This window comes from Chelon labrosus (assembly GCF_963514085.1).
Source record: "Chelon labrosus genome assembly, chromosome: 4".
Taxonomy (NCBI): Eukaryota; Metazoa; Chordata; class Actinopteri; order Mugiliformes; family Mugilidae; genus Chelon; species Chelon labrosus.
The window spans coordinates 23736706-23763055 of NC_140340.1; the positions used below are offsets into that span (position 1 = coordinate 23736706).

General features: G+C 40.9%; 1 protein-coding gene across 1 annotated transcript in view; it reads left to right on the forward strand.

The window, feature by feature from the left end:
* The first annotated feature begins 988 nt into the window (after positions 1-988).
* rspo4 (R-spondin 4) overlaps positions 989-26350 on the forward strand; it is a 34985-nt gene continuing 9623 nt past the window's right edge. Inside the window, exons 1-4 of the mRNA XM_084543170.1 lie at positions 989-1301; positions 9993-10181; positions 11012-11149; positions 13085-13291. Coding sequence (XP_084399296.1) covers positions 1217-1301; positions 9993-10181; positions 11012-11149; positions 13085-13291 — 619 coding nt within the window. The 5' untranslated portion in view covers positions 989-1216. The remainder of the gene's footprint in view (positions 1302-9992; positions 10182-11011; positions 11150-13084; positions 13292-26350) is intronic.

Genomic DNA, 26350 nt, shown 5'->3' on the forward strand with positions numbered 1-26350 from the left:
AGGACCTATGTGTAGGATATAGTGACATCTAGTGGAAAGACTGCGGCTTTCCTGAATTCAGCCCATGTGCATATATTGCCTTAACATAACCACACAGTGGACTCGGTGCAAACCCCAGACTCCATGTATAAAAAAACATTCTCCACCCTACAAACCCATGTGCGGTTCCCGCAATTATGTTTCCTATGAAGGTGTAATTGGTAAAACAAACACTGTAATCTTTAGGAGATGCTCGAATTTACTTTCTGCACAATGCTTTTAATGCAGACATTGTTCTTAGACTCAGACTTGTGTATATATACTAAACCAGTAATCAGTACAATCTGTAAGCTGTGTGTTTGTTTGCACATTTGTACCCTTGAGAAGAGGATCAAATGATTCATGCAGCTTACTTTAACTTAATAGTAACTGACATCCCTCCTTCCAGCTGGACCTCTTCTTCTCAGACTTCCAAACTACCTGACTGATTCCACAAATTGGCAGGACAAATCAAATGTAAAACCTTGGCAGGTTATGATCAATTTTTAGACTCCCAGCTCTGCTGTTCTGCAGCTGTTTTTCTTTCTTTCAGGGTGGTCAAATTAAGTTTACTGACTGCCCACATTTAATAGGATTGCCACAGAAAACAAAGCTGGCCGGTGCAGGCACATAAAACAAACAAGGATAATAAAAAGAAGAGACTGAACAACAATAAATGGAGTCGGGAGGAGGGGGCTAAAGATCAGGCTAGAAATATGGAAGCACTTAGGCCTGAGAGTGCACCCTTTAAAGGGTTAAAGATGGCTATGGGATAAGTGGAGCTCGTTTATCGCAAATTTGACAGTGGTAGTTAAATGTTGAGTTTTCCCTCCAATCTGCCAGTCTGGGGAGGCAGGCGAGGCTCTCCGCTTTCCACACCCCTGATCTCTCCTGTGCTCTTCTTTTTTTGTTTACGGTCGCCTGTCTCCTCATCTCAGCCCTATATCATTCGAAACGGGACAAAGAAAAAGAGGGTTCGCCTCAGCAATTATTGTTTCTGTTGCTGCTTTGGACCTGCAAGATTATCCACTTCTCCTCCATCCGCCTCTTAGTCTTTTAAAATCCAGAGTCTCTTCTATTTCCCTTTCTCATCTCTCTCTGTGCCTCACTGTGGAGATAAATATTCAACCTGCCACCCCAGAAGTCCTTGCAGATGTCCGCAGCCTGGCGCTGAAGCGGGCGCTTGCCAGCAGCCCAGATGCATTTGCGACTCTTTGCCATTGTGATGTCCTTACTATGTGAGGTGATCAGGTTGGGCTCCGGTGTCATGCAGAAGCAAACTGGTGAGTACATTCCACTGTTGCAATGAGTGCAAAACTGGAACGCAAACTGGCGCTGACCAGATTCTGAATATTATAAGATGTAAACATGCAGAATTGTCATAATTAAATGGACAAGACATTATTAACTTTTAAAAAGCCTTTCAGAATATACAGAACTTATTGTTTCCACTTACCACATGGCTTCATAAGAGAGCAGGTGGAGAAAAAAAAGAGCTGTTTCAGAATAAAAAGGTTTCTTAGTACAAGATGTACTGTGAGCCAAACTATTAGGCGAATTATAAATAAAACAAATCAAAATAATTATGACATAACTGATATAGTCAACACTGAAAAGACAGACGTTCAGTGTTATGTTTCCAGAGGAAAAACAGACGTTCGTTCATCCAGCAGCTGAGAATTAGGGAAATTTTACATTATCGGTCCAGAAAATAAACATTTCACTGTGCAGAACATTGTTGAGTAAGGATCATCAGTAAATCTTACTTATTTCCTCCAATATTTTCTTGGTTGTGTCTCAGAGTTCTCAGAGGCATGTCATGTCACTCCTTGTTAAGCTCTCTACCAGCAGATGCTCCACAGCGTTTGGGAATTCTGTTCAGATCCAGATTTGTGGCTAATGAGTCTTCATAAAATCCCTCCTGAAAAAAGTCCCGACCCCAGCAACACAGGTATGCCGTGACCCTCACGCTCGCGGTGAGTCTGGCATTTCCTCAGGAATTTAGCTCTAATAGAAGGGGATCCGGTCTCAATTACGCCATCGTTTCGGCTTCCGACGTTTCCCCCCTCTGCCCCCATCAGCCGACCAGAGGTGAGACATCAAGTAACGAGTATAGAGGCTGCGTGCAGCCATCAGGTGCCACTGACTCTCATTCAGGATAACAGCTTGTGACAGGAAGATTGTGTTCTTTAAATTGCAGATCTAAATGAAAAAGTCAAAAGACGAGTAACAAAGAAAAACACAATTTAAATCTTTTTTGGAGGGTCACAAAGTCAAAATATCAATGTAGCATATGGAGGTAGCTCACAAAAAATAGACATGCTGCATAAAACTGAAATATTTCTCAACTTAAACAATGAATTCATAATCTAATGTTAATTAACCAGTGTAAAGGCTCATAAATGTATCGAGCAAAACTTGTATATTTATTTAAAAGGCAATGGAGTCAACAGAGTCAGGAAATTAAGGTAATTTAAAAAAGAAAACTGAGCGTGTCAAAATTGTATCTTAAACAAATTATGCGTGCTGCACTGAGCAAAGATGAATTAATTTGTCTTTGCCTAATATTGTACAAAATGTCTGTTAAGTCCTGGATTGAGACATTTGATGCAAATAGATCAGAACAGCTTGAGGTTAGATAGGTTTATAGGCCAGAGGGGTCAAATGCTAGCAGTGGGAACAGCCAGTTGACCCGCTGTCAGAACTCATCTGTTCACACAGCAGCGTTGTCGTTCCAGTCTCCCCTTCCCCCTGTCCACCTATTTTCCTCTCCTTCATTTACACCTCATGTCGTCTCCTCCTGCCTCCCCCCACAACGGTCCACGCTTTCGGCCTCCATCGCATCTGGACTTGGTTGCTTTAGCTGTTAAAACATGCGTGTAAACCCGCACACAACAGCGAAATGGTTTCAGCGGGAATGCCGACGCACAGAGGTCAGGAGGCTGGACCTATTACCATGTCCATTAGAGCTCTTTGTGTTTCTTTCTGGTTACTGTAGGTAATTGTCAGCACTTGCGAGAATTTGAAGAGAGAGACAAAAAAATATAAATAAATCTAAATTGGATCAAAATGAAATTAAAAAAATGAGATGCTTCCTTGCTGTTTTGCCACGTATTCATCTAACACAGTGATCTGATTCCAGAGTAAAGTTTAAAACCTCATGCCTCATCTTCATTTATTGACATTATCATTAACTAAATGACGAAAAGTCTTTAGTTTGTCACTGAATTAAGTCCTGTGCAAGTTTTTTAATCCACTCATTTTTCCTCTGAAATGAAAAACCTATTTTTTCTGTGAATAGGCTGAGCTTGACAGGCTATTTGAGTTTTACAGAATCCGGGACATATCTCTAAGGGGTGTGTTTCTAAACAGAAACACTGCATGGAGAGGGCAGGATCCGTTCAGTACAGTGCATTTATTTGAGTTTATAAGTATGCATGGCTATATCTCCAGACTAAGTGGATGGTTCATCTTGCGTGCAGATGTAAAGAGTTACAGAGAGTGACTGTAATCAGGTACAGGTGTTGTTGCTGCTGGGAGAAGCAGGCAGTTTTTGAACGCGCTAATGGGTGTGTCTGACGTTGGTACATTTAGGACTTTGCCACAGTAACACTGGACGAGCCGTTAAATAATATGACATTTGTTCTAATAAAAGGGACATTTATTTTAATCCCTTGGTTTCACTTAAACTGAACATGTTTCATCACAGCCCCAGTACACATTTTTAGGGATCCTTGCCTTATTTGCCTTTATTTGAACATTCTTTCAAAGTGTAACAGTAAATCCACGCCAGCTTCCTTCTGTATTTGCTTGCTCTTCCCAAGCTTTACTTTTGTCCAACTACATTTTTGGCCACAGCAAAGTTTTAGCTGGAAGGAAAAATGAAAATGCAACAAAAAAAAACTTTATCTAAAATATTATTTTAATAATATTGATTTAAAGCAATACATCTGTATTACACATAACACTCTCACCATGTGTAGTTTAATGTACATTCGTTTTGCTCACAATTCCACTGACTCATTTCTTGCTGATCAAAGCACACATGACAGCAATGAGCTCTTTATTTAAAAGACTCAATGTGAAAATTATCTGTCAACAGAAAACAATTGCATCTGCGCATTTGCAAGAAGATCCTGACTGATGAAGCTTCTGAGACAACTTACAGTGGACAGACAAAATATAATGGCTCAGATGAGGAAAAAATAAACAGCGATCCAACACGCAAAGGGCAAAGAGAGGTGTCTGTATACTCTGGTGATACTGCCCATTTAGTTTATTCATCATGATCCATTTATTGGCATTTTGATTGCATTAATCAGGTCACTGTATGGTTACTGACACAGATAAAGAGGGATATAGGAGAATGATATACAACCAGGGTCTCTATCCAGAAATGAACCAGGGCTGGTGCAGTTTTATGATTTCAGTCTTCACAACTACAGACAGACACTCTGAATATCTACGGTCATTTAATAACTCAACTCAAAATTTCCATTGAGGTTCTTCAATTTTCTCAGTTTAAAACTGAATTAAAACTGGACACACGTATGTTAACAACAAGGAAACATTTCACTTAGAAACATATTGACGAAAGTAGCTTATTTAGAATAGAATACAATAGAAGAGAATAGAATGCCTTTATTGTCACTATACACATGCACAATGAGATTAAAAGCCAACTCCAATAACAGTGCAAAGACAGTGTAAAAAATAAACAATACAATATAAACATATAATAATATACAGTGAAGATAAATATAAGTGAACATAAAGTAATAGTACAAAAAAAGGGAGGTAAGGTGCACAGTGTTAAATATATGTTATTGCACATTATGGTAAGAAATATTGCACATTATATTGTTGCACATTATGGTAGGATTCCACATTGTCGTAAGAGGTATTGCACAGTGTTTTTCAGAAATGACTGAGGAGAGTCTGGGGGTTGGGGTGGTTGGACTGTGAAATCAGTGCATGTGAGAGTTTAGGGTGGTTATTGCTCTAGGGAAGAAGCTGTTTTTAAATCTGTTTGTTTTGGACCTGATACACCTGTAGCGCCTCCCTGAGGGCAACAGGTCAAACAGGCTCATCATCGACATTTGGCAACCAAAAGAGGAACATATAACCGAAGCCACCAAATGAAGCAGTAGAATAATGTGTTAAATAGCAGCTTGTCTTTAACCCAACGACTGTCAGTTGTCAAGTCGTGCACACATGTCGTTAGGGACTGCACAGCTTGTGTTATTTTAACACGTCACCCCTCCTGGCACGTTCCTTCCTGTTAATGTACACATTATGGTGCATAGTGGAAATTTTGGCTCCATCTACAGAAGCTGTATGTCCCCCACCCCAAAGAAAATTCCACCCTAAAACAGAATTCTTAATATTTCTACCAGTGAGACAAACTTTACTTTTACATCAGTATCGTATATCAGCTTTACCTTTGAAAAATCATAGTAAGGGTAAAGCACAATGAAGTACTAAATTCACTTTCAGTCTGTTCTTGTGAAGAATTTAGATGATATAATCTTTTTTCAAATATAGAAACTAACAAACAGAAACACATACAATTTACATGCTCCATAAACATATTTGAATCTAAAAGATTCTTTGTAGGAATGTCCATGACATTAGCATTTTTTAACACTTTCGCCCTCCCTTTCAATGAAACTTCTGATATTAAGATTTCCTTTCACAAGAGTTAAAATCACAGCTGAAATATTTTTGTTAGTTTGGGGGGGTGGGGAGGGGGTGGGGGGTGGGGGGGTAAAAAGCATTTAATTAAAAAGAATCTTAACAAATCTTAACATCATCTGCTCAACAATCAAATGAAAAAAATTATTATCTCTACTACTTGATTTATTTTTTTGTGTCTATATTTCTTCGCTTTTCCTATATTCACCACCTTTTGCGATTTCAGATTTAGGGTGGAAATCCTTTTTAAATGTTGGCATGTTTCTCTAAAACCCCGACAGAGCTTGTTACACCTGGTGCTTGTTAAAAACCCAAGGCAATCCCATGCAAGGTCACAGGTCACCGTTTTACGCTACCTAAACCTGCCGCTCCTCTAAAAGTCCCTTAAGCCTGCAGATCGATAGCATATGTGTAGAGAACTGTTTTTCAGACAATGGGTCGAGACCTCAGTGAGTCCCAAAGCTCAGTGAAATGAGTGTCTAAGTTATGTTGTGGAAATCTGCTCTGTTCTCCTCTGCACTGAAGTCCTCTTTAGTCGTCATATGTTCATCTCTTTGCTTTGTGTGTGAATGAATAGGTCATAACTGGTTGACAAGGCCTGTCCAAGTTCTGAGGCTCCTTCAGATGTGGGGCAGCTTGTTTTTGTCAGAATTCAGAAGACAAAAGTAGTTTATCAATTGTTATCAATTGTCATCATGTGTCGTCTTTCTGTTGACACTGCACTCTTGTCAGTTTAACTAAAAGCAGGTTGTTACAATTGTCAGAAAATCAGTGACCCTGTTTCTGGCATCGGAAATTAATTTAAAAAGTAGTGACAGTTCTGATTGTAATGACCCAGTAAGCCAAAACTGCTGCATAAGAACACACATTCAAAATATCTGACATTTCACACATAAATAATGATGAATAATCGATTTGTTGAATTCATGATCAACTTTGTGACGTTATACTGCATCTACAGCAGGTTTACGTTATACCTGCAGAAGTTCAGGTGATTTCTACAGAACAAAGGCGCAGGCAAAGATGTGGTCTTTATTTTCTGTGCTTTTCATTTAAATAAATGTCACAATCTAGGACAAATGAGTGGCAAACACAGTGGTAACTGACCCTTTGGCACACTGCTGATGGTACTGCACTATTTATATATTTTCAGTATTACACTGTGGTGACATTCCCGGAGGAAATACTGTATTAAGTTACTGCTAATATCTGTATTTATAAACATATCTGGATAAGTAAAAGGATGTATCATCACCATATAATAGCAGACGGGTTTAGAGATTTCTCGTCATGCACACCGATCATTTCTTATGGCTGCAGCTTCACATTTAAAGCATTTACAACACAAGTGGACTTATATCATAAGTTAAACAACATCAAATCATAGGTGTTCATAGAATTATAGAAAGTAACTGCCCTGTTAGGTTGCAGTGCAAAACTGGGTTCAGCCTGGAACTGAGTCTGTGTTGTACTTCTTGTGGCAACATTCATCATTTTACCTTTTGAAGTGAATTTAGCGAATGCCAGTGGAACATGTTGGGGATTTAGTTAGAGCTTTCCAAAGAAAAATTCTACAGGACTCCAACTGTTGACGGACAAATCGGCTGTGGAGAATTTTTATCTTAAACCCACTTGACACTGAACAGTCTAATACCTTCCTTCAGTTGATAAACATGCAAAGTTATTTTCAGTCAACCCTTTTTAGAGTTTAATACAAATATGATCTAAGTAACCTAAACTGGTACTATCTGATTAAGCTCATCCCCATTAAGACACATAAATTCAAATCATCATGTAGGATCTAACGATGTGAGTCCAAGAACAACCTGTTAATTATGTTCTTATACTTGTGCCATGTTTCTAGGCAACTTTACAACATAAAGTAATAGACATGAGTTGTATTCTGAACTGTTGCGGTTTCTGCTGCTTGAGAAAGTAATATGTCTGTGATGGATTTCTCCCTTTGAGAGCAGTTGTCTGATAAAATGGCAATTCCAGAACAAGGCCTGTTGGACGTTTATGTCAGATCCACAGAACATACTTCTTTTTCATCTGATGAATTACTTTTAGCCCCACAGCCTGTAAGAGAATAAAATAAGTCCGTGTCAATGGGCTGCTATACTGAAGTTGTTACGGTCAAGTGGTTGGTAAAAGAGCCCTTCAGCACTGGTTACCGTACAAGTATTTTATAAAACATATGTGAAGTAAATTCTTATAAGCATGCTGCATGAAGGTTTTTGTTGTCTGCAAGGTCTAAAAAGGACAGTTGAGAGTCCTGATTTCAAATTACAGAAGCAATGTTTGTGTCTCATGTCCTTATATTTATCTCGTGTATGTGTTTGGTGAAATTAATTAACAGTGTGTATATCAGGGAGGGACTTATGAGGGACTTCAAGAGACTTTTGAGTGTAGAATAATAGAAAAAACTCTTTCACTTTACAGCAGCTGTACCGATACACGCATGCACACACGCGCACACCCGGTGCCTACAAGTACCTACAAACACACTTAACATGGACAGCGTGTTTTGCATGGATCGGACTGGGACTGGGATCTACCTCATTGGATTCAGTCCATCTTTTCAGTATTCTATTTCTCCATAACCCTCCTTATCCACATCAGATTGGTAGCATTCCTACTTTTGTCTGTCTGGTCTCGTCTGTATCTAGGAGTAGTGATCACTTAGACTTAACCCTGAAGTCAAACTGTAACTATCTAATTCTTAGATTTTTGAGGATATTTTATTTCCCATAATGACTGTTGTTACTTAATGAACAGTATACAGTATACTGTTGTTATACATTTATTTTTGTTATTTTCTGTTTATGTATTTGTGTAACCTATAGAAAACTGTAGCCCACTCCGCAGTGGGGCAGCATGGTGGCACAGTGGTTAGCGCTGGCGCCTCACAGCAAGAAGGTCCTCGGTTACCTTTACCTTACCTACAGTGGCTAGAGAACTGCACCCACTAAAATACCACTGCCAAGACATGAGAATAATATCAGAGAGCCACATTAATGGATAAACGGAGGTGAACGCAATGTCTCAAGAAGGCCTCGAGAGACCATTCACTTTGACTCAAAGATTAGCTCATTTGAATTTAATGATCAAAGGTCAGTGTGGCCTCATAAAATACATATTTGGTCCTAACATATCATACTCCATTACTTTATTGAGATATACATTTGTGGGAAAGCTTGTCATAAATAAAGTGATGATATTTTATGTTAAAAAAAAAAGTAAATTTCAGTCTTCACATCACTCCTTGAACATGCTTCACTTTCACTCCCATCTGATATTTTCCGATCTGAATCGACCTTAGAAAAACAGAATAAGAGCAAATATAGAATACAGTCGGGCGGCACAGTGGCGAGGTGGTTAGCACTGATGCCTTTCTGTGTGGAGTTTGCATGTTCTCCCTGTGTCTGCGTGGATTCTCTCCGGGTACTCCAGCTTCCTCCCACCATCCAAAGACATGCTCATTAGGTTAACTGGTGATTCTGAATTGGCTGTAGGTGTGCATGTGAGTGTGAATGGTTGTCTGTCTCTCTGTGTTAGCCCTGCGATAGACTGGCGACCTGTCCAGGGTGTACCCCCGCCCATCGCCCGATGACAGCTGGGATAGGCTCCAGCAGACCCCCGCGACCCTTAACAGGAATAAGCGGGTATAGAAGATGAATGAATGAATGAATAGAATGCAGTCCAGTTGGTCAAACCACATGTTCTCCTGGCGCACATTGCTTGCTTTTGTTGCATGAACGCCACATTATACTCAAGCCAACAAAACAACTGGGAAATCTGATCTAATATCTGACTTCTTCCTCTGAATGTGACATGGATTCTCAACCCCAATTTCTATATTTCATTTGTTATGAAGCACAACTCTACCAAAACAATATTGGCAACAATAAAATGCGTTCAAATACAGCAGTACTGCATGCGGTTGCAGCCTTGATTTTACTCTTTAGATTTTTCTTGAAACTTAACTTACAGTCTGCTCTAGCTTTCAAAGTAAAAAATGGGCTCCTGTGGCTACAAGTGAATGCCTTCCTGCCCGCGGCATATACAGATCTGTATTTCAAGGAGCTCAGTGGTGGATTTTTCATGGAGTCCATAAATTTTCGTGGCATCTTGAGGATTTGCAGTGTCTCCTTTCCTTCCTCATCCTCACTCTCCCCTGCTCATACTCATTTTCCCTTTATTTCACAACCGCCTCTGCTTTTGTTTTAATATCGCTGTACTCAACTCAGTTGAGACCTAATCTACTCGGTCTCCTGCAGCTCACAGAGAGACATCCGAGGACTGTCGGACCTGTCTGGAGTGTTCCCGGGACAATGGCTGTGTGCGTTGCCCGGAGCGACTCTTCTTGTTCCTGCAGAGAGAGGGGATGTCTCACCATGGAACTTGTCTCCACGCCTGCCCTGCTGGGCATTACGGACAAAGAGGGAAAGACATGAGTCGCTGCATGAGTAAGTTTTTACAAAAATGGTTATTTCACCTGCAGAGACCTCTCAGTCTGATTTAATAACAAGAGACTCAGTTGATATGTAGTCTCACTCACATTAACACATAAGACTCAACTATCTTGAGGCCTAAACGAGTGCAATAATAATAGTACACATTGACACAGAGTCTACATTTACACATTGGCCCCATAAAAGAAAAACAGTCCTGCCTCACAGTGTTTATCGTAATGTTCATTAAAATGTTTTATTTGATTCAGTAGATGCCAGTAAGCCCTCAGAAAGGGGTCTGTTTCTGTTTGAAAAAATTTATTTTTTTCCACACTACAACTGCAAACCTACTTAGCACTTCTGGAAACTCTCTACCTGAAAGCAGCATGTAATTTAAACCGTTTCTGATCTGACCTGACCTCTGGAAAACAGAGTAAGAGAAAATATATAGTCCATTCTGATAGCCAAACCCCTAACCTTCTGCATGAATATTCATTAATCCAGATTTTAAAATGCTGCTACAAGGATTACTTCATCTGTACGCACATTCCACCAAAATACTGTTTTTCAGTTACTTTCAAAGACTTGACATCCAGTTTCAGGCGGTAAAGATACCACTTATGGTTTTCTGCAACTTTCTCTAATTGGACAGTTTAAACTGCTCCATTTCTCTCTTTCCTTCACTGATGTTCACCTACATTTCACCCTAACCACTAAAGTTAAAATTAGTTATAAAAAAAAGAGACAGACTGCAGTTTCCTCCAGGATTCACAAGCACATTTCCATTTACAAGAAGAAAGAAAAGCAGTTCACTGGATGATGTCCGATGGTCTCTCTCATCTCAGAGTGCCGCTCCGTGGACTGTGAGCATTGTTTCAGCCGGGACTTCTGCACCAAATGTAAGCCTGGCTTCCAGCTGTACAAAGGCAAGTGTCTGACCAGCTGCCCAGAGGGAACGTTTGCCCACCAGTCAGACTGCGTTGGTAAGCCACACTCAATATTTGGTGTAAAACCTTTATTTAGATCTATACCTTCTACATATCTTCCAGCACTTATCACCAGTCATGTCTGTTGTTCAGCCAATAACTGGAATAACAAGGTGGAAACATGGTAAAACAGTGAGTTGTTCAAACAAGGTGTAGAAGGATGAAAAATGTGTCTTCGTCTTGGTCATCTTCTTCTATTGAATTAATTAAGTGTTTTAAATTGAAATAGGGCAAAGAATATGTCATTTCTGGCAGATTTGATGCTCCACGCGCAAACACATCCACTGTACACATGAATCTCTTATCTAAAAGATTTCATTTGGGTTCAAGAGATGTTGTCTGTGTAAACTGACCCATGTGGAAGGCAAAGGCATGTATGTACATATGTATGTGCACACATACACATGTAAATGTATGTACATTTGAAATGTACATACAACTTGGATTGTGTGCCAAGTTTTAAACCCCTTTAATGTTATTCTTCTGACCCCAGCCTGCCACAAAATGTAGGTCTGTTCTGCAATGGACACATCAGTGAAACTAATCGGAGAGGGTTAATCAACAGCAGACCAGTTTGTGGAATCCCCTCGCCTTTTATCTGCCTCTCTTGCTCTATGGACACATCTCTGCAGTATTTCATGTGTGAATGTTTGTGCGTTTCATAGGTTGTTGTGGTTTGTGGGCTTTTTTTTTCTTCTTTCATCAGCCTGATTTTAGTCAAATAATGTGACTGAACTGCGCCTGCAGCTTTATTTTTCAGGGAGTGAGCATGAAACAAGGAAACAACACAAACATGGACTGAATCACGTTTCTCCAGAAAGGTTTTGATCAAATTAAACACAGCCTAACAGCGCATTCTCCCTACAAATCCTTTAAGGCGTATTTAAAATACTCTTATCTTCACCTGCTTCTGTGAACACTCAACGGCCTCATTTTTTTCTCTTCATCCGTTTCTCAGCTAAATACTTTTTGATGGGGCCAAACTCTCAGATGCAGCACATGATCCACATTAAATGTCTTCAGAGAAGTTTTTGTATTTATCTTCATATCTTGCAGCGTATCATCCCTCCCTTCTAAGTAAGTGAGATATATAGTTGAACTGACTCATGATTTGATGCTCTTCGGTACTCTTCGGTACAGGTGCCGTCCACCTGCAACATCTGCAGCTACTGTTGTTTCTTGGCATGGAGATCACATCTGGTCTTCATGGCCGGTGTTAAGATTTCACGTCTGACTGTTGGTACACACCTTGAGCAACTCTAGAAAACACTCACAGGAAATCTCTTCATTTTAAATATAACAATGATAATGATAGTTACGGAGAAATGTTGACCCGTCTGAGCAAAGTTTGCTGATTTTCCATTGTGGACCTTGTGGAAAAACTGGCAGTGACTGATTCTGTGGGTGACGTCACTCATCAGCAACCAGTTGCTACAAGTGTAATGTCCCATGCATTAATGCTTCATCTGGCATTCATCTACCTTAAATCATAGCAATGCTGTTGCCAGGGGACTGAAGAAAGCATTAGTCTTCATATGTCATTACCACTCCATGGGTAATGGCGGTAATTTATTGTTTTATCTTCATTATCTCAGTCGGTCTAATCTACGAGCACATTCAGGAGGTCACATTCTTGCAGCACTCTCAAACGAAGAAAGGAAAAACAATGCGTTTATTTGTTGTTAAAAATACGGACTTCTTCTGACCTCATGGAGTTTTTTTTTATTTTCAAGAGCACCTTGATTCACATGTGGAACTGATAAAGCACTTGGCTTCTACAATTCTGTGTTTGTCCAATATTACCCTTTTCAGTTTTGCGGTTTTGTAAAAATGCTTTTTTTATTCATAAGTTTGAATATATTTTATTTTGCGTTTGATGTTTAGATGTCTTCAATCAGCTCCTCTCTTCTCTTCGATTCTCTTCCCTCTTAGAGAACTGTCTCCCGGCTCCACTGGGAGAATGGAGCGAGTGGAGCGCCTGTCTCCGAGACGGTGTCGCCTGCGGTTTCCGGTGGGGCAAGCAGACAAGGACCCGCGGGGCTGGCCAGCTGGGGGGCACGACGGAAGACAAAGCAGCATCACTCTGCCTGCCCCATAGCGAGACGCAGAGGTGCAGGATGAAGAAAAAGTGTCCCAAAGGTGAGAAAGGAAGAAGGGAGGGGAATTACAGCTGCACCCAGTAGGTGAAACAAGAAGCTGAAGGATTTCGCTGTTATTCATGGATGATTTTAAAACCAACAACAGCAGATATCACCTGCATCTAATAAACACAGTATGACAGGGCAGATCATTTACTTGAGTTTAATTATTATGTTGGGCGGCCAACATCTGTGGATTCCATGTGTTGTTTGGCCTGGTGTTGTGTTCTGTGCTGACACACTTGTGAACTTTATAATGCCAAGACGGGGAGATTGGACCCTATAAACGATTCCAGCATGTGCTACTCCTAATTAACACTTGTAGGGTGACGTTAATAGTTTTCTCCTTTCTGGAAAGTAAATGCAGTGATATAGAAGGTGAGGAAAGGATCTTTACTTCATTTTGCCTTTAAAGTCTCTAAAGTTCCGGACATAACAACATAATAATTGTCCATGATGTGTTTCCAGTGGAAACAAAGCCGCATTCACCAAAACAAAACATAGCAATAATCTGTTCACACCAGAGACAAAATAGCAATAGTGATACACAGTGATAAACTGATGCCTGATATTTGCCAGCGTTACATATCAAAACTGAGCTGACTTCAACTTCTCACCACATCAGTGATGCAGTGATATGTCAACCAATCACATGCGTTTGTTTCACCAGTTAACTTATAAACGGATAATGTCATTCAACAACATCAGTCAGCTCTTGAACAGCACACTTAGGCCACGTCCACACGTACGAAAACGATCTTTTCCCTCTCCGTTTTTCGATGGCATCGTTTCAAGAAATATCCGCGTCCACACAGATCCGTTTCAGCACGACCGAAAACGCTACTTCATATTCCAGGCCTATAGGTGGCGCTGTTTCAGTTTCAGAAATTCACCAAAAATGGAGAGGAAGAGGCGGAGCATGCGCACAAATCTTGAGCGCTGTTTACAAATCGCCTTTTTTGCTCATTGTGGTGGCACAGGAGCATGATATTTTGCCCTAGTAACCCTAATAGGCTCAATATCTTCTCCAGCAGGAAAACTAGCATGTAGTCCGCCATTGTTGTTGATGTTGTTATGAGACGTCTCGCGGGAGGTGGAAGGCTGCTCGGGGGTGTGGCGATGACGTCATCGTTTTCTCCGTTTCTGTCTGTCTACACAGAAACGCAAGAGGTGCGTTTGCGAATTTCTCCACCCTGGGACCCGTTTTCAGAAAAGTGCGTTTTAGGGCTATGCGTTTACAGGATTCGTGTGGACGATCGGCCAAAACGATGCAAAACTTCTGCGTTTCTGCGTTTTTGCGTTTCTCTGTGGACAGGCCCTTAAACAGCAACTTGCCAACGATATAGGTGGACACACGTTTGCCGGTTGTACAGATAACACAGCATTAGCATCTCAAAGGTTCCGTCTTTCATTAGTGCTGTGTTGTGAACGTCACAGTCAAAGTGCAGCACACTGAAGAACAAGCAGAACAAGTCTTTTCACAATAACGCCCTCTTCTCATAGCCAGTGTTACAGAACAGAAACAGAGTTGTTATCTAAAATGTGGCTACTATCTGCACTAACATAAACTGTCTTCTTGCTTTTCATTATCTGACGTAAATCACTGTTGAAATTGTTTATTATTATTATTATTATTGAAGAGTTTCTCTATTGGAAACTGTAAACAAACAGTGGACTCTTTTGCCAACATCACTAGTGCTTCCATCCACCCTGACATCCTCCCTTTGCTGCTCCATTATTTGTCAGTGGATCCTTTGCTCCACAGCACAGCTAATGTACACAGAAGCAGTGACGTCATACATCAGCTTCTGTGAGGACTGCTGTATTCCAACACGCACCAGGGTGAGTTATAACAATGACAAACCCTGGTTCACAGCCAAACTCAGGCACCTCAGGTTGGAGAAGGAGAAGGCATTCAGGAGTGGAGACAGAGAGAAATTCAAAGAGTCAAAGTACAAGTTTAGCAAAGCGGTGAGGGAAGCTAAACGACAGTACTCAGAAAAGCTGCAGAGACAGTTTGCAGCCAGCGACTCGAGCTCTGTCTGGAGGGGCTTCAAGAACATCACCAACTACAAGCCCAACCCCCCCCCCCCCTGTGAACGACTCACGCCTGGCCAACAACCTGAATGAATACTTCTGCCGCTTTGAAAGACAATGGGACAGTACCACGACCACCACCCCCCACGGTGACACCTCTCCCACCAGCACTGGTATCTGTGAAACCTCACAGGCCCTCACACCAGTGCCCCCCTCCTCCCCGACAACAACAATGGCCAAGGCTCCTTCACAGCCGGTGGTCTCAGAGCCTCCCTCCTCCATCTCACCTCTCACCATGCTGGAGAAGGACGTGAAGAGGCTGTTTACGAGGCAGAACCCCCGCAAGGCTGCTGGACCAGACGCTGTGTCTCCATCCACCTTGAAGCACTGTGCTGATCAACTGTCTTCAGTGTTCACGGATATCTTCAACATCTCACTGAAGTCATGTCATGTGCCAGCTTGCTTCAAGGCCTCCACCATCATCCCAGTCCCCAAAAAGCCAAGGACTACTGGTCTCCATGACTACCGCCCTGTTGCCCTGACATCGGTTGTGATGAAGTCTTTTGAGCGCCTTGTGCTTTCTCACCTCAAGGATTTAACAGACCCATTCCTGGACCCCCTGCAGTTCGCCTACAGATCAAACAGATCTGTGGATGACGCCGTCAACCTGTCCCTCCACCTCATCCTCCAGCACCTGGACTCCCCCGGATCATATGCCAGGGTCCTGTTTGTGGATTTCAGCTCGGCCTTCAACACGGTCGTTCCGTCTCTACTACAGGACAAACTCTCCCAGCTGACCATGCCTGACTCCATCTGCAGGTGGATCACAGACTTCCTGTCTGACAGGAGGCAGCATGTGAGGCTGAGAAAACACATCTCAGACTCCCGTACCATCAGCACGGGTTCCCCTCAAGGCTGTGTCCTTTCTCCTCTGCTCTTCTCCCTGTATACCAACAGCTGCACCTCCAGTCACGAGTCTGTCAAGCTCCTGAAGTTTGCAGATGACACCACCCTCATCGGGCTCATCTCAGGTGGAGATGAGAGCGCCTACAGATTGGAGATTGACCGCTTGGTGACTTGGTGTAGTCGCCACAACCTGGAGCTGAACGCCTCCAAGACAGTGGAGATGATCGTGGACTACAGGAAGAACACAGCCCCACTCCTTCCCATCATCCTGTGTGACTCTACAGTCAACACTGTGGACTCCTTCCGTTTCCTGGGCACCATCATCTCCCAGGACCTCAAATGGGAGCTGAACATCAGCGCCCTAATTAAAAAAGCACAGCAGAGGATGTACTTCCTGCGGCAGCTGAAGAAATTCAACCTGCCTAAGACAATGATGGTTCACTTCTACACTGCCATCATTGAGTCCATCCTCACCAACTCCATCACCACCTGGTATGCTGCAGCCTCTGCTAAGGACAAGAGCAGACTGCAGCGTGTCATTCGCTCTGCAGAGATGGTGATTGGCTGCAGTCTGAAGTCTCTCGACGAGCTGTACGCTTCCGGGACTCTGAAGCGTGCAGCTAAGATTGTGGCTGATCCCTCTCACCCTGGACACGGACTATTTAACAGACTCCCCTCTGGCAGACGGCTGCGAGTTTTTTCCCATCCGCAGTCCGTCTGCTGAACAATGCCAAACCCTCCCCATGAACACATCAAACTCACTACCATCCCACAGTTCTGGTGGAATATATATATATACTGTATATATATTTTTGTATTTTGTATTTTTGTATTTTTTGTATTTTTGTATTTTATATATAGTTTCTATATTTATTTTATTTTATTTCATTTTATTTTATGCATACCAACACCAAGGCAAATTCCTTGTATGTACAAACATGCTTGGCAATAAAGTCTTTTCTGATTCTGATTCTGATTCCGATGTAACAAGATTTGGTGTAAGCTAAAGGAAACCAGTGCCAATATTTAATTTTTTTTTTTCTCTCCGGAACTGATTATTTTTATTATTTTGTTGGTTGTTAGTTTGTTTAAAGGTGTAATCTTGTAGAAACCTTCCAACTCAGGATTTTTTCCTGGGCACCAAAAAGAAAAAAAGAAAAAAATGGATTACAGATGGAAACAGAAGAGAAGAACATGAAAGTGAAGCTAATGGTAACAGACTCTTATATGTCTAACTCGGCCTGCTCCCCGTGGCTATAAAAGGACTTGTATTTCTGTATGTAGGCTGCTCCACTTTGAGATTACATCTTAGAATATCACACCTCCTCTGCAGACCTTTTTGCATTTCGGTTGCTTCCATCCAAGGACATCCACCCTCTAGCAAAAAGATAGGAGTTATCGTCCAGGGTGCAATCGTGTGTTTTGGGTTTGGGTTTTTAACGGTCCAAAGGAACCTGAAAATAAGACTGTAATTGCAACAAAAAAAATAATAATAATAATAATATGTTGAAAGTCTGGTGTTGTGGTGATGCTGTCAATACTGGTTAAAACTGCATTCAAGAGAAATACAGATTATTAAGTCTGTGATTCTCAGTTCCTCGTCAGCAGTAGGGGTTTTGTGCTGGAGATAGTGCCTGGCTCTGGTTTTTAACTGTGTATTAAATTTATGATGAACTTCATACAGGAACACTGAAACCTAAACTTGGCAGCAGTGTTCGCTTTCCCTCCAAGTCCAAGTCGTCGTTGTGACCTTTTTGTTCTTCCATATTTTCTTCCTCTTACGCAGACAGCACAGGAAGCTGTGAAACATTTAAATGGTGGAGAGGAATGCACAATGCTGTGTTGTTTTTAACTTTTCGAGGCCGACAGTCGTTTCTGTGTAAAGCTGTAAATATTGTCTTGTTTTTCAGTGTGTGTTCGTGCGCATGTTTGTGTGCTTTCCGCAATGGAAGGCATGTCATTTGAAGTAATTATCATTATCATTGTCAGATCGTATGTCTGATGGCATTAGCAAAGGAAGAAATGTGATCCTGGCACAGGGACTGGTCCCGTGGACCTAATAGCACACATCTGGGATAAAAGGGTGCTATGGCATCTCCCTGACATTCCTCTGTTGTTTAAGATTAGACAGCTCTAGTCTTTTAATTCCCACTCTGTTGTTGTCTCATTGCTTTCAGATGATGATGAAGGACACTGGTCTTGTCTCTCATCCACAATCTCTCCTCTCGTTTCCACCGTCTCTTCACCAATGGCAGCAAACTGTCATGGTCTAAAAGAACTTGTTTTCATGGGAACTTACCAACATCTGACACAGGCAGTTAAGATGTTATGCTGTCAGGGAATTCCTTGGCTACACAAATATCTTTCCATTTGTATTTATATTATCTTATCTACACTAGGCCTGGGTCTTTGAGGATCTTTGTCAACAAGTTCAGCCGTTCAAAGGTAAACTTCTAATGGTTGCAGGTGGTGTTTCTTGGCACTCTGCAGAAATGTGAATTTTCTTTCGCAGTTTCATTTCTTTAGTAGAAAGATAAACCTTGGCTGGTCAAGTGAAAACACAGCTTTTATCTCTTTGGCATGAGGCATCATTGGGCAAACTGTCCTGGAGAAACCATAGGTTATGCAAGAGTCTTCATCACTGCACTTGTGCTTTGAGCTAAATGAGAGCACACTTTAATTTTGCATGCTAGTGTACCAGACTATGTTAATTAGCGCTAAACACAAAGCAAAGCTGAGGTTCATGGGAGAGTCAGTTTAGCAGGTATTTGGTCATAAATCTAAGTAGTTCAAAGTAAAATGTTTACCCAACAGCACTAGAGGAAAAGTGACAAGTCATATTATTGAGGCATGCATGTCTGAACCAAATATGATGGCAATCAGTCTAAAAGCGGTTGAGACAGTTCACTCTGAACCACTATTGTATACTTCAAGAAACATAAGGACAAGCTGAAGAACAGAGATCTAGTCTAGACCTAGGAGATATTTCAAAGGAAATAAAAGCTTTATTCTTCTGGTGGCACCGTAAGAAATTTTAATGAATAATCATTAATGAAGTTATCTAACACTGTTTTAAAAGCACGATTTGACACTTTCTATTTGGAAGTATAAGGTATTAGAAAAATTCCTCAGTGTTATACATTGACAAAAAAGCAGAGCTCTTAGTTCATACTGTTCTATTAAAACCCTGAAAAACAAAGACAAAATAAATCCATAACATTTTCGAGACAACTGCTTTTTGCATTGCAAAGTCAGTCAATACAAAACGCATCTTCTCCCTTAACATCCTCTCCACACATTAATAGATGAACTTCCAGATTCTCAGAGGCTGAAGCAGGCCCCTTTCAGACCTTATACTAAAAGCCTATCTGTGTATCTGTATCTGTGTTCACACCTGGTATCAAAATGCATCTCCAGATGCATCCCACTTGTACTTGGGATCTCAGTTTCACCCTCAGTATGCAAATAAACACACACATAATTTGGGCCACTGTAGAATATTCACCTGCTGTTTCTAATAAATCTCTACAACTGTATCAGAACCACAAACAGCTATTTGCTGTGTGTACGTCAAGGATTGTGGAAATTACAGATATTTTGGAAGCTTTCATTCACTAGAATCACACGTGTTAAGTTATTATTTATCTATCCACCCTGAAGTGAAAAATATTAATTTATTATGTAGTTAGTTATCAGCAGTGATGGGAATAATGGCGTTAAAATAAACGCGTTACTAACGGCGTTATTTTTTTTCAGTAACGGGTAATCTAACTAATTACAATTTCCATCGATACAACGCCGACAATTAAATGTGGTGCGTTATGAAGTGTGAAGTGAAGCAACTAATAGAGCTCTGTTAGCTGACGTCACCCTGCGCCAGCAATCACAACACCGCCATACTGGCAGGAAAACACACTTTGCCAATTACCTCCTCAGTTTTCCTGCCAATAAGGCGGTGTCAACAAAAAAGTAACGTGAAGCTCTATTGAAGACATTCGGCTTGGCTTTCAGACTACAGCCAGCCACAAGCAAGAGCTGCAAAAAATAAATAAACAAATAAAATAATAAATCCTATCATATTTAACGCAATAGTTACTTTCCCTGGTAACTAGTTACTTTTATAGTGGAGTAATTCAGTTACTAACTCAGTTACTTTTTGGGAGAAGTAACTAGTAACTATAACTAATTACTTTTTAAGAGTAACGTGCCCAACACTGGTTATCAGCTACCACAGACATCACTAACAGTAGATTGGCAGTGTTTTATGTGACCCAGAATGCTTTGGGAGTGTCCAGACTACCAAAGGAATGTGGTAAAAAGTATCCTAGACCACCTACAAATGTGGTCTGAGATCAGATCTTTCAAATGCGACATCACATCTGTACTTAACCTGACCAGGACAGATGTTAATGCAAGGTCTGAATGGGAACATGAAGTTATTTCTGAGAACCGGTGACATTACTGGTTCCTGGAAGAATGATTCATTTTGGAACCGCAGAGATACAGAGAAAAAAAACTGTTTGTTGTTGACACTATATCTACTCATGTCATTTGGATAAACAAAGATTAACAGGGATGAATAAATAGAGACAGAGGGACTGACATTTCCATTGTCTGAGCACAAGCTTCATACAATAGACATGCAAAGACTGCTCCAGACTTTGTTTTTGTTCGAACAATACTTCACACATGGCATCTGGTATAGCTAATTATTGTCAAACACTTGACCATAATGTTGCTGTAAAATATGATCAACTCTATATCCACAGACAGTTTAGCATTTAGAGCTTCTCACGCTGAGGAGAGTTTTCATCCAACAAAAGTCTGAAGTTTTAGATTTCAATCTAGCGCTTGAAATTGTACCTTCCTGTACTTGATTAGCCCACTATTTACCAGACAGAGCTCACAAAATATGATCAGAATTGTGTGACTCAATCGTCCACTTGCTATTGATATTGACGGTACGATGCAAACATTTTATGGACCAACAAGTAAAGTGAGAATTCTTTCAAAAATGAATGCTACAAAGACTTTTTGTTTATCGGTCAACTTCAAATGCCCCCATGCCACACCTACGAGGAGTGGATTCAGTTTAAAAGCTAAAGAAGTTATTTTGGCGCTTTTCTGTCTGAGATTAGGTATCAATTCATAAACAAAGTAACTAAAACATGATGATAAGAGCCCAAAGTTTAGTACACCGCAACTCACTTGGCCGTACATTTAGCCAGCATAGCAGGAAAAAAATAACAAATCACAAGCTGTGTAATTATATATATTCTGTCCACATGTTGATAACTCAAACAGCCCTTTGGTTTGCGCATGTATTTGTAAAATGACTTTGTGGCTACAGACACATGTTCAGCATTAGTGTGAAAGCTTATTAAGTTGTATTTATAGTGGTGATAATCTCCCGTAGTCAGACTGATTTACTAAGCTTGCCTTTAAAAAAGGAGAGCGGCAGTGCAGCTCTTATTTAGAACATAATGCATTTCCCCTGCTATAAAATGGAAAGAGGCTGCATAGCTAGTGTTTATTGATGTAGCGCAACACAAAGCGTAAAGTGTAGGGGAATAGAGATATCTATGGTGGAAGTCCTGCGACGTGAATCTGTCTTGCATCTCACAACAGACTAAAACAACTGTGGCTTAACTACCCTGTCAAATGTTCATTTTTCATCATTACTTCGTAGCTGTGGCGGTTTATTGCTTCTTTTCTTTAAGATACGTAAAATAGAAATGGACATAAGTCAAGACTCACATCTCTTGTGACTTGTTGCCTGATTATAATTTTTGCCCTCTGAACCCAAAAATATATTTTTACATACACAATAACCAGGGTTGTGATTGGGGTTGTACAGACTGGTCGACGAGCCAGGTTGTCAACTTCACTGCTGTGCCATGACGCTTTAAGCGGGAAGTGGACTATAGTCACTGATCACATGACAATAACAACTTGGACGACCCTTCGACAAGACAGGTGAGGAGCCCAGTGGGTCACTGCAGCAAATTAGCAGCTGTTCATCAAGTGTGTGGAAATACTTCACTAAAGATGAGGCCCATACTATTGTGACATGCACAATATGCAATTCAGTCCTGAAATACAACTAAAGTAGTACTGCAATGCACACTCATCTGAAAAGGCATCCGCTTATGCCAACAGAGGAACAGTCCGAATCCTCTCCACAGCAGTTGATTAACAACACCAGATGCCCTGTGCTAACATAGTAAAGAAGGCTGCAAGTCAACAATTTGTTGGTGAATAGTTATTAGACCTTTAGCTGCAGTACATGGAGAAGGCTTCAGAGAAATACTGTATATTTTTTAACACGACTATTCTATCCCATCTTCCAACACACCGTGGAGTACTATTAAATGCTATTGATGGTGATGAGCTGCAGCCTGTTTTTATACAGGCTATACATATCTGCAGCACACAGTATGCAGCACATGAGATGTCTGTTCTCAGCATATGTATTCAGGTCAAGAATATAGATTCCATTGTTTCAAAGCATTATTTTTCTACTGTATTTTATTAGTGACGTCATCAGTGACTAGTTGGTGTCGACTTAACTTTCATCACATAACAGTCGACTTCTGAACCTGAAGTCGTGCAACACCTAGTTTGTATTAACTGGGTTGACCAAGTGTGTGTATTCAGTCCAAACTGAACTGCACACACTAATAGTCTATGGCAGGGGTCTTCAACGTTTTCCAGGCCAAGGACCCCCCAAACTGATGGAGCGATGGAGCGGGGACCCCCTACTTATGTATATGTGTATTTAAAAACATTTAAATTTATGGAAAAAATTGCGGGCAGAATATAAAAAAATGTTGACCAGTAGATGGATTTCAGTGACTTTGGTAATCCTCAGATTTTTCTATAGCTATAGCTCTTATCACAACATCTACTCTAGTATAACATTTGGTACAGACATTATTGCTTTCCCGAAAAGAAACTGTATTTCCTTTTAGTGCAAGTATGATGCTGCAATATACAAGCTGCATAATAACTATTCTTCTGTCTATAGCTGCAACACATATTATAAAAGGAAAGTTCAGATCAATAAACATCTGCATCTGCAAGCACAGAGTCCAAAGTTGAGTCCAAAGCGGCCTTCCCCTGAACCCTGACAGCTTCCATTATAGTCAGCATCCACCAAAAGGTTTTTGGTTTGCAGCCACAAAAGTACCAGACCTTCCCATCACAGCTCTAAGCAGTCGTATTGGTTGGCATCCTGATGAATGTTAAGAGTGATGTTATCCAGATCATTTTTTATGGGGATATGAGGTCATTTTCTGGGCTGGTATAACCACACAATTCAGCTCATTTAGGTGTAAAGACACAAACTAAGCATAGCCCGGGGGGTCATGGTATTTGTCTAGAACCGCTGCGACCGCAGTTACAGTTCAAATCCTTTGTGTCCTGTCATCCCTTTTTTCATGGAGTATTCCTGTCACTCTCTGTCAGCTAAAGGCAAAATGTGATTTTTATTTACTTCTTCATTGATTATTGTTTCCCTCGCCCTTAACAGCCACAGTAACTTTAAAAGTGAAAGTAAAGATTATACCGACAAAGTTAATACGATCATAAGAGTTGGTGTGGATTATTGTACTTGCTAAAATGTTATGTGAAGGGTTTGGAAATGTTCAGTCTGTGCTGTAATGATTTGGACAACAAAATGAAATAATACACAGTAAGCATAATGCGCAACCATGTTGATGGTTCACATACAGGTTGTCTAGAAAACAGAATCAACTGCAATATGTGAGGCATTCATCTTACTGTAAAGGTATCTGTGGGTCGGTGTCAAGTTTCTTGGGCCGGATTTCAACATCTGCAATGATTCCTGCTTTATTTCAGACATGTTGTGCTAAATTTTCAGCTGTCAGTTAACGAAGCCAACAGTGTGTTGAATTAAGTCACAATGAAGTCTTTTCTCAAGTATTTTTTAAATAGTGCACCATTAATACATCTGTGCACTTTCTGAAAAAGGTTGTGAGAATGTTGGTTGCAAACAAACATTACAAATCATACAGGAGAAGACACACCTTTATCACAGCTATTTAAACAAACTTGCAAATGGACTCTCATGGAGTCATACTGTTCAGTGTTTCATTCTTCGCGGTCAAAGGAAAATCATTGCTTTATTATATTTGACTGGATTACCTTGCAAAGAACAAAGTTATATCCACCAAGCAGGCAGACAAATCTCCCCCCTCTCAACAGAAAGGGAGTTATTTAGTCTACAGAGACACTGCTACTTTAATATGTGGTCTGTACTGTACAGAACTCGCTGTCCCTCTCTTCTAACACATGGATCTGGGTAGAGCTTACAGTGTAACCCAACACAGACAGTGAGCTAAAGTACATTTTCCCAAGTATCACATGTATTACATTAATGCATAGCGATCACAGTGCAGACGTTGCCTTGGGGCAACTAAACCCTGGACAACAGGTACTGATTAGAAAATGAGTTTGTCTCTTTTTCACTGGCCCCTTGGTGCTTCTTCATGTTTTTAATGTAATTCAGAGGCAGAGTCGAGTGAAGAAAGCAAGTAATTTGATTTCATTTTTTTTTGGTCAGAGTTGTGGTCAGAGATGAGGATACTGTGTCGGATTCCAGACAATTTTTGTGTCAGTGTGACTGATTCAGTTAGGCTGGAGTCATTCACTTCCAGAGTACTTTTATAACATTCTTATAGATCATCAAGAATGTGGATATTCAGTATGCTCCAGAGGTGGTCCTTCTCTTCACCGAATGAATCAAAGATGCCCCAATGTTCTGCTTCTATGCATATTTCACAACTAGCAAGCGTCCTCAGCAAATTATTCTGCACGATCACTCCCTCGGCTGCTAGCTCAGAGTGCCTGAGAGTTGCATGCTCGAGCCATAAAGAGCCCTCATTAAGAAATGTTTTTCCTCCTTTATAAATGAGAGCAGGTGTACTGCTTGCACTAATAACAGAGCACACGTGCTCTTGCCGCACCTGATGCATTTTTACTCAATCCTTTGGTATAAAGCAGATTGTCTGTGTTTATAAACAGATGCATGCTGTGCAGGCATTATGTCCCATTGCAGAACAGCTGGACGTCCCGGGGGTGTGATCATATTTTGGGTGTGTGTATATTTGTGCCAGCTGTGGCTCAAAGGGTAGAGTGGGTTGTTGCTGTTTACTGCAGAGTTGGTGGTTTGATCTCTGGTTTCTGAGTAAGATGCTAAACCTCACTGTGCTTCCCACAGCCAACATGTTGTGTGGCAGCTGCACCACCATCTTACCATGTCAGTGAAAGTGTGATTAAATGGATATGGGGAAAATTGTAAAGCACTTTAGCTTAGTAAGGTTAAAAAAAGGTTGCAGTCTGTAAGTAGAATTACCTTTTGTATCTCATCAAAAACAGAGCACATTTCTTTTCTCATCTCAGATATATCCCTAAAGGCTCATTTAAGGTACTGCGGGACATAGACGCCGTAAACTACACCCGTGCGAGACATACTTGTGCGCTCGTCAGTCTGGCTCGCAGCGTAACAACGCCACCCAAATGCTAGTCGGCGCTGTGTCTTTTTAGCCAGTCGGGTTAATTTTTGTTTCTACTTCCTGCTTCACTTTCCACTTCCTGCTTCACTTTCAACAATGGCGACTGAAACTTTCGCTGAAGATGACCGTTTGTATCTCTCCTCCTCCTCCATTAACCTTTCCTCGATGTGTTCCATCTTCGAAAACAATCAATTCGAAAATTGCGGAGCTGGAGAATCAGCTGGAAATACAAAAGCAGAAATACGCTGTTACCAAGGGGAGCAGTCACAGCTCTTGTGGTCTGCATCACCGCGGCACATTTCTGGGGAGGTGCACGTCAGCTACGGCGTTACAATCTGCGTAAGGTCTGCGTATGCTCTACGCTTTCGCCGTAGCTACGGTGTCAAATTGAGGCAGAAGCCTAAACCTATTAATGCTTCTCTGAAAGGTCACACAAGAGTCTAAATTTTTTCATTTGGTCATGTCATGCACCACTGTAGGTTAACAATTAAATACATAAAATCTAATGTTTTTGTAAAGCTTGTTATAATATACTGAATACGTGTTTCTAATGTGCAAATTAATAATTGTGAGAAGGCTGT